Source organism: Lonchura striata, chromosome 2 (genome assembly GCF_050655825.1).
Source record: "Lonchura striata isolate lonStrDom1 chromosome 2, ASM5065582v1, whole genome shotgun sequence".
Classification (NCBI taxonomy): domain Eukaryota; kingdom Metazoa; phylum Chordata; class Aves; order Passeriformes; family Estrildidae; genus Lonchura; species Lonchura striata.
In genome coordinates, this window is record NC_140704.1 from 93,193,396 (window position 1) to 93,211,260 (window position 17,865).

At 41.7% G+C, this 17,865-nt stretch overlaps 2 protein-coding genes across 4 annotated transcripts in view; both read left to right on the forward strand.

The window, feature by feature from the left end:
* The first annotated feature begins 248 nt into the window (after positions 1-248).
* CCDC127 (coiled-coil domain containing 127) lies at positions 249-4,980 on the forward strand. Of its 3 annotated transcripts, none has more exons than XM_021528735.4 (3): positions 249-456; positions 778-906; positions 1,493-4,980. In XM_021528735.4, the coding sequence occupies exons 2-3, from the start codon at positions 786-788 to the stop codon at positions 2,164-2,166; spliced, it is 795 nt and encodes a 264-aa protein (XP_021384410.3). In that variant the 5' UTR covers positions 249-456; positions 778-785; the 3' UTR covers positions 2,167-4,980. The 3 variants fall into 3 exon arrangements, with proteins under 3 accessions (XP_021384410.3, XP_021384409.3, XP_031359850.3); XM_021528734.4 differs by having other exon boundaries at positions 418-494; XM_031503990.3 differs by lacking the exons at positions 249-456; positions 778-906 and adding an exon at positions 913-1,140.
* Positions 4,981-5,118: 138 nt separating this feature from the next.
* LOC110469749 (sodium-dependent neutral amino acid transporter B(0)AT1) overlaps positions 5,119-17,865 on the forward strand; it is a 29,251-nt gene continuing 16,504 nt past the window's right edge. Inside the window, exon 1 of the mRNA XM_021528791.3 lies at positions 5,119-13,981. Coding sequence (XP_021384466.1) covers positions 13,780-13,981 — 202 coding nt within the window. The 5' untranslated portion in view covers positions 5,119-13,779. The remainder of the gene's footprint in view (positions 13,982-17,865) is intronic.

Genomic DNA, 17,865 nt, shown 5'->3' on the forward strand with positions numbered 1-17,865 from the left:
AGGACCGAGACGGGGGACACCCAGAGCGAGCCCACGCAACGTGACGGAAGCTTTCTAAACAGCTCGAGCGTAAAGAACATTAAAAAAAAAATACTAGGATTGTGTTACTGCCATTATTTTTCTATTTTTCCCTGGTGATCTCCAATACTGTAAGATTCTGCCTCTTTGTCTGACAGCGCCTGAAATTTTGCATAATAAACAGGCCAGAATAACTTTCTGAAGTCGCGAGAAACACCATTTGGTAGACATGAGATTTGAGGAGGGTGGAGGAAAGACCGTGCTGTCTCTCTGGGACAAAAAGCAGACCCAGCGAGTCCCGCCGCTGGAGCGCAGACGCCGCTCAGGGCTCCCCTGGCCCCGGGCGCTAATGGGGCAAAACGCGCCCGGCCGGGCTTTGTTGTCCACCCCCTTTTCTCGCGGCTGATGGGCCGGGCCGGGCGGGGGCGGGGCCGGCGAGTGAGTGGCAGCGCCGGGGGTCGCGCGCTCCCGGGCTCGTGCGTGGGGGTCCCGCCGTGGGGGGAGCGGGACGGGAGCGGGAGTGGGAACGGGAATGGGAATGGGAACGGGAATGGGAATGGGAACGGGAATGGGCCTGGCAGGCCGTGTCGCGGCCGGGGCTGCCGCTCAGGGCGCGGCCAAGCTCCCAAGAGTCGGGGCCGCCGTTCGAAGGGCTCGGGCAGAATTCCCGGTCCCCCAGCGGGAGGAGACGGTGGCGGCGGAGCGGCCCCGGCCCCTCTGCGCGCTGCTGAGGCCGCGCCTCTCCTCTGTGCATCGCAGGTGCCCTCATGAATAACATGAATGACCCTCCCAACTGGAACATCCTGCCCAATCGGCGCGGTCCCGGCGATGACGGCAGCCGCTGGAATTACGCCCTGCTGGTCCCCATGCTGGGCCTGGCCGCCTTCCGTGAGTAGCGCCGGGGCCCGGCCCGAGGGGCTCCTGGAGCGGTGCGGGCAGAGCCATGCCCCCCTGGGCACTCCCCAGGCCTTCTCGGTTATAGTGCTGGAAACAGCCAGGCTGCTGGTATCGCTAAGGCACACACCGCTTTTCATACGCGGAGATGAATCCGTAGTTAATAAGCTGCAATTTACAAAGGTATCTCAGGAAAAATGGATTCAGGATGTGCTGGAGAGCCCAGAGGTAACAATGGCAGATGTTACTGATGTATTTATTTACTGGGCCTAGAAAATTCTCCACGCAGTGTCCACATCGGAAACCTCCAGTTAGTTTCTCCATGACTTCATTTTCCTTCTGTAATCTAAGTAGTGCTAGTATAGACAATAAAAGAATAGGGGTATTTTATTTCAGAGAAAGCATGATCATTTAAAGTGACTCACTGTGAAACAGGGACCACAGAAATATATTTTGTGGGGACATGTACATAGAAGTGGAGGGCAGGACTTAGTAGCTTCATTTCAGGCATAGCTAATTAATCATACCCCTCACTGTTACATGTTATACTTGTATCTGAAGTCTCATTTATGTGTGCTAGGTTGGATCTGGACCAGAGAATGTCAGAAAGAAATAGAAAAGGAAAAGCAAGAGTACTACAGAAAAGAGTCAACTTTACAAAAAGACCTGGAAGGCAAATACCGGGATATAATCACGGAGAATCGTCGAGCTGTTGCTCATCTGGAGGTGGAGCTGGAAAAGGAATGCAACAGGACCCTGAGTTACCGTGAAGCCCTCGTGTCCCAGAGCCGCAAACTAGTAGAAGAGAGGAAGCTCCTAGAACTGGAGCAGGAGAAGTTGGAGCAAGAAAAACAAGTCCTTTTGCGCTCTGGAGCAGAAGGTACCTTGTACCAGAGTTGCCTGGCAAGGGAAGAAGAGTGGCAACAGAGAGCCAATATTTTACTAAAAGAATTTGAAGAGGGACTGAAGGAAAGACAGGACATCTACTGCAGTCTTTTAGTACCCAGAGGTCAGAGACTAGAAATAGAGAAAAATCTGCTAGTTAAAGCAGCAACTAATCCTGTTGCTATGGCTTTGCATATGGAGAGTGGCTTAAAAGATATTTTCAAAAATGATAACTACTGTGGCCATGTGCTGAACAGAACCAGAAGCCAAAATGGAAAGCTTATGTGGCTGTATCTGAGATACTGGGAGCTATCTGTTGAACTGCAGAAATTCAAGAGGGTAGAAAAGGCCATGTTAGGAAAACGCTAAGTAAGGGAAGCAGTGGGACGCTGTGTAATCCACCATGCATGGTAGGGACAATCACAGTTGTAGTCTGAAGCTGTTAAATTCTTCTGCTGTGTTCCCGTCTCTCCTCCTCCTTGCACTTGTATTTGCATGGGACGTGTGCAGTGTTGGTGCCTTTCTTCTCACTAACAACAGATGCTCTGGTGAGCTGTGCATGCTCCTGAACTCCGTGAGTGTGTTTGTGTTACAGTATAGAGATACACCAACTCCCCAGGTATCAGAAGCAGCAAAAGAAAACTCAGTTTAGAGGGATTTGCCTCACTTATGGTCACACTCCAGCAACAGAGAATGGTCATTTGTCTCCCCCAGGTGTGATAGCACATTGTGCTCCTTATCTCTGACATTTTACAAGTGTCACAACAATGTCTTTTTTATTACCATTATTTTTTTTAAATTTGGTTTAAGCAAGACTGACTTTGAGGCATATGTTTGGGAGAGATGTTGTTGGAGCCAGCTGCTTGGCACGTGAACCTTACGTGTCTGTATGTGCAAATATATAAATATACATGTATGTGTGTGTGTGTGTGTAAGTGTATGTGAAAGTATTCTGAGGGTGGAATAGATTGATCCTGTTTCAGATTAGTCAGTCTTGCACTGTCTTCCAGCTTAATATACAATTAGTGCTTTATGAATTAAACATCCAAAAGTTGCTAATTCAAGTAACACATAAAGAAACATTGATGTCTCATTGGCACTCAGGATCCATTATCAAATTCTAGGGAATGTATAAACTGGAAGTTATATTTTCATACACTGAAGATATCTTAAGAATACTTATTTTATTCTCAGTCAAGGTTTTAGTTGTAGCCCAACAATGTGCCACCATTATGGATGTCCCCATGCTGCTGCTTCTGCCTCTCGGGGCACTGGCTGCCGCCTGGGTTGCTTGCAGGAACCTCTTTGCCATTGCATCTGGCTCTGCCTTGGACAGGTCCTGTTTGTTATTTGCAGATGGGAACCTAAATGCAGCCTGAACTGGTAGCTGCTGCTCTCTCTTCTCCTGTCCCCTTCTCCCAGAACTGAAGTATATACTCTTTTCTGCAGCTCTGAAATTCTGTGCTTGTGGTTCACCACTTTACATACACATGACCATGAAAGCCTACAGATATACAAGCTTTGCAAACCTTTAAGAAAGGGAACTTTTTAATTTAGCTGGTAAAATAAAATAGATTTGGTAATAAAATAGTAAGTACAGTGAAATAATAAAAAAAAAAGAAACATATTTAAAAATCCAACAACAAACAAAACTTTAGAACCCAGTGCATTTCAAATTCATAGAACTTTGAATATACTTTGGGTTCTTTTAGCAGTAGGATCCACCTTTTTTCAAATGTGCCATGTATTTAAAATAGTAAGAATTTTTTCTTCGCCCTTTCTAATCCAGCCTTAGACTTCAAAGAGGCAGTGTTTACCCTTGTAACATCTGGTCTTCTCTGTTACTTGACTTGGATTAGTGCTAGTAGGTTGTAAGTTTGTTAATTAGCAGTTTATTATTTACTGAGGGCTAGACTTGACAAATGTGCTTGCACTAGGCAATCATGTAGAACCATGGCTTGGAAGCAGTCCAAGCTAAGTGAATGCCAATCTTCCTGCAGATGTGGGGTTTTTCCTCTTACTATTTTCTCCTGGTTTCATTTTAGTCTGAGCACAGAAGAGAGCAGATAAATCTTCTGAAACAATGTGCACAACTTAATCCAATTACTAAGTAGAAATATCTAACATGAAACAAAATTCTTGAGCAGAATAGTTACTTCCCAGCTACTTGGTTTTCCAGCTGAAATTTTGCTCACCTTGGTAGTACAAATTATACTGTTGTGTTGACTTATTAATCCTTTTATCATATTCATTTTTTAAAATAAAGTTTTAGTAGACAAACTTGGAGGAAAAAAGAGATCACAAACACCAGAAGGGCCACAGTTTGTCAGGGTGCCAAGCATGTTCTGGTTGGGAGATGCTTTTGCAACTCGAGTTGCTAATCATGTGTGACGCCCTGAGCCAAGCTGCTGCTGCTGGATGTAGGCACGCAGCCTAATTGCCCAGGAGAACAAATTAGTTTGAATAACAGCCCGTGTGTAGTTCTTTGAGGATGTGGAAAGTGACCGTCCAGCTGTGGTACACTTCACGCCTTCCTGCAGGCAGTTGAGCTCCTCAGCTGACTAAGAGCAGACAGTGAATCGGTGCCAGTGTATTTGAGATTGATGCCTTGAATTTGTATAAGTTAGCCTTAAAAGATTAAAGGTTTTATGCTTTTTCGCTTTTTCATAGTTTGTTATTCATATCACTCAAAATGTTTAAAGAAAATGTAATCAAGGGTAAAATACTATTTTTTCAGTATGAACATGTACATTCGAGCCTTACACACTTGAATGTACAGGGTTGGATGCAACGTAGTGAAGGTCTTTCTCTTTTTTAGAAGTGTAATTTGTTTGTACAAATTGAACTATTGTTCATGGACACTTTGAAGATCATGTATCAAGACAGAAGGGTTCTTTCAGAAGACTTTTTAAAAATGTATAACTGATTTAGAATCACTGGTCCTGTTAGTTTCTTCCAAAACTCATGTCTGTGGGTATGCAATGTATTTTAGAAATGTTTCCCCTTTGTAGGTTGTTATTCTGAAGATTCTAATGTAAGTTTTATGTTACCCATCGGTGAATTGGTTCATTGTTTGGAACTGCCCATTTACATATGTAGAAGAATTTGTTTTCAAAGTATTTAATGAACTTATTTTTATTATAAAATTATCATTCAGCTATTAAACAATAACAATTAATGAAACCTTTACATATTTCTGGACTGTTTTGTAACTTGGGCAATGTGGGTAGAGGAACTGGAATTTGCTACTTTATTCAGACTTTCCAAATTGTAATTTTTTTTTTTAAATGAGCATGTAAAAATCTTTGGTCTTGGTGCTGAGAAAAGAATATTTTATAAGTTGTTTTTTTTTTTCTTAGGAAAGAACACTGTTAAACAGGTAGGTGTGGAGCATTAACTAAACAACTAAACATATGGGGTTAAAGGTGACCATCCCTCTGAAAGACTGAGAATATTCCTTTGTCAGAATGTTGTGTAGGATATTCTGCCTTCCTCCAGAATCCCTCAGATGTCTTATTCTGCATGTCAGCTGCTTTTCATTTCCCTCATCTTCGTCTCTGTATGAAGAGCTGCAAGCCAGGTGCTCTAGAACTCTGTTCAGACACTCTGGAAATCCTCGTTCCTGTAATAAAGGATCCTCAATCTGTTTGTATTTGACACAGTTCTTCACCATCCTCTGGCTCTGTAAAGCATGAGTTTGAGCACTCCTGTGTGAGGATGAGAAAACTGATTGTTCCTCTGTGGAGGATACAAGGCAGAAACAGTGGTCAACAGTTCAGGTACTGTGGTGGAATCAAAGGAATTTGAGTGATTGCTGTGAAAAGAGGATGAAAGGCAAGGTTATAGTTGCAGTTGTGGTGCAGCTGGATGATAATAAGGCTTTGCTGGTGTGCATGCCAAGGCTCACACTTATTGGTCATTTAATGCCTGCTCAAGGAGCTTTCAGTGGTCAGTGCATATCTGAGACAGCAGATAGACCTGCTGAGAAGTAACTCACTGAAATTTAGTGTAGTTCAGCAATGAGGCAATGGCCACTTCACGCAGCAAAACAGCTGCAACAAAAGCTGAAGGTAAACTGAAAGTAAATGTGCTTCTGGAAACAAGGAGTCTGTGGATGGAAGAGTTTGAAGAGAGCTGATGGAGTCTAAGAACAGTGGTGGCAGCTGTTCACAGTCATGCACCCCAACAGCCCCGTGCTGAGATCACCCGGGCTGTCCAGCTGTTGGAAAAATGCCCCTTCACTCTTGTGTTCCTAACAGGTTTACATTTCTGGGATACCTCCCCTGTAAACTTAACCGCAGTCAACAAAATGCTCGGCTGCAGTGGTTGGTGTTTGTGTCGCTGGATGCTGCTTCCCCCTTGTGGCTGATGGCTCTTCCAGCCGGCAGCCGCATCCTCTGTTCCCATGAGCTCCGCTGGAGCGCATCTCCTAATGCTGCCCCGTCTGAGCTCTCCGGCCCGAGCGCCTCTGGGGTAGTAACAAGAAAGGTGAGCAAAACCGCGGTGTTCGGTGACCGAACCAGAACGAACTTGTCTCCACTGAGGTGGGCGCTGCGGCAGACCTCTGTGCAAAGGCGGCAGGCACAGGGGGTTGGATGTAGTTCAGCAACCTGCTAGCACCTCATCGTGTATTGCAGCACGGGAAAAGAAAACCTTGACAAACTCGATTAAAGAGCACTGTTCATTGTTTAATGGAGATGGAAAGAAGCAATCTACAACTGTCAACATGTTCTGCTGCCTGCTGGAAGAGAGACACTTGTGGTGAGACAGATCCCAAGCAGTAGCACTTCACTGACTAAGAAATTTAGGGGGATGCTGACCATTATAGAATGGTTTGGGTTGGAAGCAACCCTTAAAACTTACCTAGTTCAACTCACCTGCAATGAGCAAGGACATCTCCAAACAGAACATGTTGCTCGGAGCCCCATTCAGCCTTACCTTGAATGTTTCCAGGGATGAACACCTACCACCTCTCTAGGCAACCTATGCCAGTGTTTCAAAACCCTTGTTGTAAAACCTTATGTCTAGTCTAAATCAACTCTCTTTTAGTTTAAAACCATTATCCCTTGTCCTATCACAACAGGCTGTGCTAAATTTTATTCCTATTCATAATAAGCCCCCTTGAAGTACTGAAAGGCTGGAGTAAGGTCTCCTCAAATCTTTTCTCTTTCAGGCTGAACAACCCAAATTTGCTCAGCTCTTCATAGAAGAAGCACTCCAGCCCGCTAATAATGAGATCAATTTGGTGCTGTCCACAGAAGCATTTCTACCCCATGGTCCTTACCTGTATTTCCCCCCAAAGTTATTCCAAAGGTGAGATGAGTCCAAAGATGGAAGCAATATTTTGGTGATCTTCTGATTGCATATAGTGAAATATACATCTATTTCCCTGATGTCAAAAAGAAGAGCAAAACAATAAAATATGCTGCTGCTGCAGCTAATATTGCTTCAGATAAATATTTATATATGTACTGAGGTAAATATTAGGCAAACTACCAGTATAGACAAACATAAAGATTGTGTCTTTCTGGGAGATAAAAAGGAGAAAGAGGCCACGTGGGCATCAGTGTCAGCTCAGTTCTGGATGAACTGCACCACACATGCTGTTCAAAGCTTCTTCCCTTTTAATTTTTCTGTGGCTAGGAACACTGCTACTTTCACAATAAACATAAACTGAAAGTTTCTCAGCATGTCAGATTATTAAGAAAACTTGTTGTCACCATAAAACCACTCCAGAATGGGATGCATGTGGAAGTCATTGTGTGTGACATCCTACCTCTGTTGAATTCCCAGTAGTCTGGGACAGAGTTCCAATACCTCAGTGCTGTTTTATTTCTCCCTTGCAGTGATACTTGTTGGCACAAGTTGGAACTTCTCTCCAATCTGTAGAAGTTTATCATCTCATGGGAAGAAAATTAGCCTCCAAAGTTTACTGGATATCTCCAAAGTCTTTAGGTATCCTTGCTTGAACTGCTGTGGGCTGGTGTGAGCTTTCAAGCACTCACATAGGAAATCCAATCATACCAGCTGAGAAGCTGTGAGAGCTGTGCCTTTTGGTTACTTATCAGGTGGAGTTTGAGAACAACAGAGCATAAAACTTAGATCCAGTTAAAGATCTACAGATCATTTATTGACAAGGTAAACTGCATGACCACCTGCGATTGTTTATTACCCTTAAAACTAAGCAGCTCTGAAATATTTTGCCTGTGTATCTCCCTTTCTAAGATGGTCATTATCATCCCCTAGGCTGGAGATTTTGAGTCTGCTTTTGAGCCTGGGGCCCCTTTTTTGCACATCTGGTCAAGGATTTTGGCAGCTTGTAAAAGGATTTTGTGCTTTCTCCACCTATTTTAAAGGATAGGCTGTCACAGACATTATTTCATTTAAGTCCTTCTCCTCCTTCTCCTTCTCCTTCTCCTTCTCCTTCTCCTTCTCCTTCTCCTTCTCCTTCTCCTTCTCCTTCTCCTTCTCCTTCTCCTTCTCCTTCTCCTTCTCCTTCTCCTTCTCCTTCTCCTTCTCCTTCTCCTTCTCCTTCTCCATCTTTACATTTCCATCCTTTCCTGGTTTAGGCTCATTACACAAGCAAGAGTAATTGTATTGCTGTATGTGATGCTTTGACTACAAAGTAGAAGCTGACTGGAAAGAAAATGGGATTAAGGCTGGTAAAATATTGCTATAGAATTAACTGTAAGATTTCACTCCAGTACCTGCTGCAGTACTGAGAGGGTCAGAAAATAATGTAGTTAGTGCTAACAACCTGGTTATTACAAGAAATGATGAAAATATCTGGGGAGTTACAGATTTGTCCTATGTCATACCAGGCATGACAGAATCACAATGAAAGGATCATATTGCATTTCATGTCTGAAACTATTGATTGCAACCTGAAATGTAGTTGCAAACAATGTGTATTGCCAGTGGCCTCTGCTTTTCTCATTGGCTTTATATGAAAGGAATTATTTTTTCAAAAGAATACTCCTGTCCTTCTTCTTCCTATTTGTCCTCCTGTTCACAGGATCCAGATTAAAAAACTTCCCCCAAGACAGTCTCCTTCAGCCTGTCATGGAGGGCAGAAAAGTCATAGAATCATAGAATATCTTGAATTGGAAGGAACCCAGAAGGATCATCAGGTCCAACTCCCTGCTCTTCACAGGAGAATAGCTGTACATATCTTTGTGTAGCTGTAAAAGGTTTCAGTTTGTTTTTAAATTATCTCAAATGCTTTATTGTGACCATAAATAGAAACAATTAATACACTACTATGAAACTGTACCAAGCAAGTTGATCTGAAAGCTGTTGCACAAGCAATCTGCTGAATCTTTTAGGACCCAAGGCTTCAAACTTCGGTTTTTAGCACTGAATTCCAGTCTTTTGTTTAATTTATTTTTGCTGCTAAATCTGGCGATTCGTCTTTATCAGGATGTTTCAAAATCCTGCTAATTCTGTCAGCTGTTCTGATTTGATCCTTGTCAGCAGCTGGACTTACACTTAAAAGAAGACAAGCTGCTTGAGCACTTGTTTTCTGTTCAAATCCTCCTTTACAGTATGATGAAATACTTCAAGCTCCAAAGGTGGAAACTGTACACACTAAGTCCAGCAAACCAAGTCCAGCTGCTGCCATAGTTCTGGCCAGCCTTTGTCTGGTTTGGCTCAGCTCTGCCAGCGCCTGCAGTGTCCCTGGCACCCTTGGCACAGAGCATGTCCTGGTGTTGGCTGTGGCTGCTTCCATGGTGGAGGAGGCGAGGGTCAAGCACTGCAGACAAGCACTTCAGCCAGGTCCTTCAAACTACTGCTCCTGCTCTCTCAGGGAAGAGAAGAACCCATCCTTAGAATCACAGAATCGTGGAATCACTGGGCTTGGAAAAGACCTCTATGATAGTCGAGGCAAATCATTTTCCCAAACAGGTTCACCACTAAACCATGTTCCCCATGTGCCACATCCACACACCTTTTGAACACTTCCAAGGCTAGTGATTCCACCAGTTCCCAGGGCAGTCTGTTCCAAAGCCTGGCCTCCCTTTCCAGGAAGTAATTTTCCCTACTATCTAATCCAAAACTCCTCTGGCACAACTTGAGTCCATTTCCTCTGGGTCCTGTCACTTGTTATCTGGAAGAAGAGACCACCTCCCACCTCCTTACAACCGCCTTTCAGTCCTTCTCCATATGGGATATCTTCCTGAAGGGCTGGAAGTAAGCTGTGCTGGCCCAGTTGTTCCTGTGCTGGCACCAGGAGGCCACAGCAGGAGCAGCTGCCAGGCAGCTGATTTGGTAGAGTGTGTCAGGCAGCAGGTGAGCTGCAGGGGAGGACAGCTTGTCTTCCAGCTGGGAATATCTGTGTGGAGCCAGGCTGCCACCACATTCTGAGGGTTGCCCATAGCCAGGAGTTCCTTGGCCCACGTGGTACTGCACCATGACCACACCTGACCCCACAAAAGGAAACGAGTGGCTCTGTCCTTCCTGTGGTCCTGATTTATATCCCAGTAACTTTCTGCTACCATTTCTTTTCTTTATTGCCACCCTGTCTCATATTCTTTCATAACATCATCATCATCCCGTGAGATGAAAGACACATCCATCTAAGAAAAGGAGTTGTGCCTACATTCTTCCACAAATGCCTATGTATGTATATTCCAGCAAGATACAGGATTTTTATAAAGGGGATATTTCCCTTTTAATTGGGTTTTTATAAAATTGTTGTTTACAAGACAAGTTGGCTTTTTTTTTATAGCCCTTTTAAACTTTTGAACAATAGTACATTAATAAGGGAGTAGGAGACAAAAAAAACAAATGTGTCATTATAAATGTTTTAACACAAGTAATCCAATCTAAATGTAAGATCTGTTTTCTCCTGCATTTATAATTAGCAGTAAGCAACACATTTTTTCTGTAGTAGCCTATATAATGAAAGGATGAATTTCATAGAGATTTATTAGCCCTAATAGGCCTGTGGGACCTGCCAAACATAGGCTTAGCATCTCTTGAAGGTGGAGTTTACCTTAGAGCACAGGAAAGGGCTCTGTTGAATAAATAAGTGACTGTGACAAGGAAAGGGCAGCCCCAACTTGCCTGTTCCAGTCCACAGGGTGGCAATATAGACAACACCTGTGGAACATACTGGAGCTGGTGTCACTGCTATTGTTAAGACCTTCAGAAAAAGCCACAGTGTCTTCCAAGGTCATTAGCCATGCTATTACACTGATAAAGACATTTGAGCTAGATGCCAGACCAGCGTATTTGCTTCTGCAAATATTTAACAACTGATAGATAACTAACAACCACTGGCACCTTGCATTACCAGAGAAAGATAAAATTCTTCAAAAAGATAATTTTCTCAATGTATGGCAATCAGAACTGTATTTTTGGATCCTGATAGAAGCTGCTTGCTCATGAAACTTAGCAGAGAGAAATTTTCAGTAGTCTAGTTGCCACGTGATCACAACTAGATGTATTAATTGAATTAAATAGGAGATAGAATATGAACACAGTGTTGCAGTTGACACAACAGAAGGAAGGGTGCCATCCATGGGGACCCAGACTAGCATGAGAAATGGGCACATGAGAGCATAATGGGGTTCAACTAGTCCAAGTGAAAGGTGCTGAACCTGAATCAGGGAAATTCCAAGAACAAATACAGGCTGGGTGACAAATGGATGGGGAACACCCTTGCAGAGAAGGACTGTAGGGAAGTTGTTGGCATAAAGCCTGGATGTGAGCCAACAATGTGCATTTACAGCCCAGGAGATGAATCAACCAAATTCTGCATCAAAAAAAGCATGACCAGCAAGCCAAGGGAGGTGATTCTCCCCTGTACTCTGTGCTCGTGAGTCACCACCTGGAGTGCTACATCCAGCTCCGGGGCACTCTGCACAAGGAAGATGTGGACCTGTTGGAGCAAGTCCAGAGGTGTCCCTAAAGATGATCAGACAGCTGGAGCACCTCTCCTGTGAAGACAGGCTGAGAGACTTGAGGCTGTTCAGCTTGGAGAAGAGCAGATTCCAGGGAGAACTTAGAGCACCTTCCAGTACCTAAAGGGACTACAAAGAAGCCAGAAAGGGACTTTTGACAGGGCATGCAGTGATAAGACAAATAGCTTCAAAATTTAAGAGAGTAGGTTTAGATTAGATAATAGGAAGAAAATCTTCATTACAAAGGTGGTGAGTCACTGGGACAGGTTGCACAGAGAAGTTGTGGATGACCCATCCACAAGCTGGGTGAGGACTTTGAGCAGTTTGGTCTAGTGGAATGTCCCCCTGCCAGTGGCTGGGGGGTTGGAGCTAAATGACCTTTAAGGTCCCTTCCAGAACATTCTATGATTCTGTGATGACTCTGGGAACAAAGAACTAGGAAAAATCTAATTATGATAGTAAACTGTGCTTGAAAGAAGAAATGATGATTTAAGAGGAGGTTGCTAAGGCAGATCCTGAAGGATCAGTTAGGAGCAATGTTTTGTTATTCTTCTGCTAATGACTAAGGACAAAAAATACTACCTTGGTAATTAAATGTTCCTGACACATTCTCAGATTGGGAATGCTGTAATAGCATCATTCAGGAAGAACTATGCAGCTCAGTGCACTGGAGTAGCAGAAAAATGTGAACATATGCTTTCAGCAACTTAGAAAAGGAAGTTCTGCCACAAGCTAGGAAATCCTTAGCTGGAATCAGTAAAGGAGAAGAAAGTTGCTGCTCCAGTGGTCAATCAGGAGATAGCACATCCACAGTCCTGACAGGGTCATGAAAAAAGCAAGTGCAATCACTAGGCAGACTGAGACGTATTTCAAGTCATGTTAGGGAAATATTATAATACCTATTGCAAGACCCAGGCAAAATCTGTATGGGCTGCTGTATACAGTTGTCCACGTGAAGGATGAAGATTTTTTTCTTGTAATTTTTCTATCCAAAGATATTGAACAGCCTTTGGAATCAACTTTGAACAAACATGATAAGATTGCAAAGGGATGCTACAATATGTTCACCTCTTTTTCCAGGGGCTGGACTTACAAGATCTCTCCTAGTTCTTTACTTTGACCACCCAGTGCAAGGAGCCTGCAGCTGACAACATTTCTTATTACATATACAGTGTTAGATTTTATATTTAGTCTTCAGTGACAAGTAACTTATCTTTTGAAAACAACAAGGTTTCAAAGGGAACAGTGTTGTTATGATTTTGCTGAAATAATGGGGATAGGAGTAGTATCTGTGATATTTGTTAACCAGTGGGTTTTTTTTTATTTTTGACCACTATATCTAAGGTCACTGAAAAGGTGAAGGGACCTTGATTTCAAGCCCATTTATAAAAAAGACATGTTCTTCAGACCTTGTTCTGTACTGATTGGAGGTGTTGGGGTAAGCAGATTATGCTTATGACTTTAAAGGTCAGATTTTATAATCCCTTTCATACTCCATCCTTTTGGTCAGAATGTTTAGTAGGGTACAATCTGTTACAGAGAAACATTTATTATGAAACATACAATTTTGCAGGCATAGACAATTGGAAACTGAACGTGATGGTGAGTAACAATCACTTTATCTTCCCAATAAAAAATGATATGAAATCTCCATATTTAGTCTGAGTCCAGTGGAATCCTACTATTGCTCATTTGCTAGGACTATATTTGTATTTAAGTGAGTTTAAACAGGGGAGTGGCAAGAGGTGTTACATATTCTTATAGACGATTAGGGTTTATAGCCAAATTATCTCCTGAATTACATTAGCTGAAATCAATGTATTCTAGTGGATGAACAGACTGTTCCATAAAACCTTGGCAGATAAAGCATTAATAAGTGTCAGAGCTGACTTGGTCAATTGAATGATTTGCTGACGCTTCTTTTTACCACCAGCCTGCTCTTACAAGTCCAGTGCCAAAGGTTCAGTATATATAGCTGAAGACAGCAAATAGATGCTCTCTCTTTGAGCAGGGTTCTGACAAGCTGCCTTTCTCATTGTTCCTCACTGGCAGCACTTTCAGGCAGGAAATTTAAAACATGGTCAAACTGAAGCTGCCCAATCCTGGCCTGGAGGACAGGATACCTTCCCTTGCAGAACTTGAGGTCCTTGAGAAAGAAGAGGCAGACTCCAGACCAAAATGGGACAACAAGGCACAGTACATGCTGACGTGTGTAGGGTTTTGTGTGGGTTTAGGAAATGTCTGGAGGTTCCCATATCTCTGTCAGAGCCATGGAGGAGGTATGTCTTTAATACATCTTTACTAACTTTGGTAACTCTAAACAAGGTTTAATCTCTCTTTTGGTAAGCAAGTAATGGAATAGGTTTAGAACTGCTCAGGTCCTGTGAGAACAGTGATGATCTCTCTAGAAGAGTGTATAACAGAGAAGGTAATTTCACAGGTCATGATCACCCACTGAAGTCACGTTACTGATAGAAGAATAGGAAGGGTCTGGTTTTAGTTTAGGACACAGGATTGAACAAGTGAGTCTTCCACTGCCATGGACATAGTTTAGTTTCTCAGGCTAAACCCAATGTTGTTTTCCATACATAGATATACATTGTGTATTTAAAATAATAATAAACTACTTGGGACTATGATTGTGATCATGATACCAAATGATCTTTTTCTAATAGGATTTTCATTGGGCTTGGACTGATCTGTGTATCACATGTATGTAGAGTCAGTGTTGGTGTAATTTGTGCTAGGATTAACAGCATGAATGAAGTTAGCATGAAAAACATTTATTTAGCAGTTGGTGTTATTAAGTAATTTAAAATCCAAGCATATATTATTTACTGTATAATTTACTGGAACTCCTTAAGGCTTAGGTAAGAACTGAATGACAATGTTAGAAATTTTATTTTCTTTTGATATTTATTTTGAAAGGTAACTTTGAGGGGAACCTTAACATTGCTTAAATATTACACAACAACATAATTTTTTAATTTTCTAACTGACTTTTTTGTCTGCTATCTGGTTATTGTCTATTTTTCACTCCAGGATATGTGTAAAATGTATTTATTCTTTTGTAATGTTTGGTCTTGAAAGAAAAATTTTGGCTTAAGGAACAGTATTTCAAAGTAATATTCTTTCACATGTACATGGTGAGATATTTAAAAATTGCTTTCCTTGTTAGAGTAGGGACAAGTGAGGGCTCTGTGGGGAGTTGCTCACCCAGACTCAGGAACATGCAACAACAGGTGCAACAACAGTTGCAAGAAGAGATGTTTTATCATTAAGATTTCTCTAACATGGGCTCATATTTAAATTTTGCAGTGCAAACTGGAGGTCATTTGCAGCAGAGTCAGTTCTTGTAGCAAAAAAGTTAAAACACATACAATCAGAAGCATGTCTATACTTGACAATTTTAATTTGAAAAAAGTGGATGTATATCTCCAGAACTGATAGCACTCATTTGCTTCTCAGGTTTTTAAAATTAGTTTTAGAAACTGGACATGACCTGTTTTCCAGGGTAGATTTATAAGTACTTCCTTTCTTTTTGGTCTTTCTTTCTCTTGTGTTCTCATCATGTGAAATGCAGCTGAAAAGCAAGCACCCAACAAATGCAAAGAACTTGGTATGGATCATGGTTCTATCACTGATATCAGTGAAGATTTGTGAATTGCTCGTGTGTGCATCAGTCATCTGGCAGCAATTATTTTTCTTTCTCATCATCCTGTAACTTGTTCTTTCTGAGGAAACACTGCCAGGAACACTGACAGCAGTTAACCCTGGATTTTTCCCCCCTGGGTCTCTCTCACTCAGATTTTAGGCAGAATTTGAAAGGGAGCACATAGCAAAGGAATTATAAGCTAATGCACAGATATGTATCCTAGCTAGACTTACTACCTTCTCTAATATTCTTCTGCACAGCACCAAATGCTGTGACTCATATCAATAAACACAAGTAATGCCTTCCTGTGACTTCTTAGAAAGGGTATTCTAATTTCATCACACATAAGGATGGAGAGCTATTGTACAATCCCTCCTCCTTCTCCTCCTCCTTCTTTGCTGTAGAGAACTCAGCCTCTCATGGTCAATCTAAATCCAGCTCTTGCCACCACTGTCCTCCTCCTGTTACAGTTTCTGTTCTCAAACTTCTCCCTTAAATAAAAAAAAAAAAAAAAACCCAAAACAAACAAACAAACAACAAAAAAAACCACAAAAAAACAAAAAAAAACCCCCCCAAAAAAAAACACTGCCTGCTTTTTGGATGGATACCTTTGAATTTGAACATGTGATTATTTGTACTGTGAAAAACAAATCTCAAAGGTCTTATTTCTGAAGATATTTTGGTGTCGAGACAATTTCTGCCTCGTGAGGTTTTCTGGCTCCTGTATCTCTAATTCCCATTCAGCCGTGTTCACAGCATACCAAGCACCCGATAGAGGCAGCACTGCAACATCTGGGATTGCAGCTGCCAGATTGCTGAAGGAGACTCCCTGACACCATAAAACCACTCCAGAATAGAATGCTTGTGGTAGTCCCTGTTTATGACATCCAGCCTCAGTTGTACTCCCTCTGTCCAGTTTCACCTACATCCAGTTGGAAATGTGTTTTTATTTACTAGATTTTTGGCAAGTTTTGCCTTAGTCTTTGCCCCTCAGCATGGTAGCCAAGATGATTCATTCATATTTGGATTTGAGTGGTCCACTCAGGGGCACAGATGTGCCTTTATAACAGAGTAGGGTAAAACTGTAACATTATGCTCCTTTTTCCTAATTATCTACTAGAAAGCAAATAGGAGTTCACTGAGGAAACTCCATTCTACCCCAGGAGTTCAAGTGCCTTTACCCTGGATGGTGTTTGTCCTCGTACTTTGTGTCTTCAAGATATGTCTTCACTGAATCCTGAGTGCAGAGCATCAGGAAATCCTGTTCCTGCTTTCCTACTGGACACAGGGATTATGTTCCTCCTGGAATTGTTCCTGGAGTGATTATTTTAGAGTCATAAAGTTCACATTGGCTATGACAGTGGATTATGGTTGATTAAGAGATTAAGAAAAAAACGAAACAAAACCAAAACAACCAGCTATATTCTGTACAGGAAATATCTGCAGTGGATGTGAAAAATTCCTGTGTAACCACATATCAGATATTAGGTATATGCAGAATCAAGGTTACATAGACAGTCTCCTGAAAATAGTTTCTAGTTTCTAAGGATTGGCTTTGCTATCTTATCTTCTTTCTTTTTTACTATGAGTTATACGGATTAATGTTTGGATCATTTTGGATGGGTGAGGTCTGGTAGCAATGGTGTGGAGAGTATTTCAGCCAAGAACACTACTGAATGTGGCTGGATGTCCACCTACTTTGTGAACTGGCAGTTGTACATGTTATATCCCTTATGAAACATAAATGGATTACATAAATAGAAATGTAAAGCATAAAATTTACCCAAGTGTGTGGCACTTGGACTTCAAAAAAGGTGGATTTTTTTTCTCTGCAAATTGTCTGCAGTGAAGGCAGTTAGGAACACTGAGTTTATAAGTAATATTTATTTTCAGATATTGAACTTAAATCTGTAGTTATTTGAGAACTGCTTCTTCCTAAGCACAGCACTATGATAGTGTTTTTACACTGAGATGCCCAAATAGACAAAAATAAAATGGTGGTTACATAATTTACTTATTTCTGTTGTCATAGATAATGAGTTTATATTTTTTTAAATGGAATATTTACTCCAGTGAAATTTAGTAGAGCAAAGCACGTTTTATCCTTTAATGTCTTGAGAGTTGTCAAATCCATCATTCCAAACGTGAAATAGAGTTCAATATGCACACAATGTAAAAGGTGTGGTGTTTGCCTCTGTGATTTCACCATCTTAATGAGATTGAAATTTCCCTTCATTTGATAGCTGTCTCTGACATTACTCATAGCTTTTGTTTAATCTTTATTGAGCAACATGTCATTTAATCAACTGTTAAACATTTTAATTTTATCCCTGATAACCATTATAAAAAAAGAGGATGCATGTTTAATGTTTAAACCATTGATTTTTTAAAAAGTCTCTAAATGTACAGCTTGCATATGGAAACCTTGCCACTGCACAAGGGAGAACTTTTTTATCTCTCTGCAGGCCACACTGAAAGAAGGGACATCAGCAACTCCTCACTTAGCAG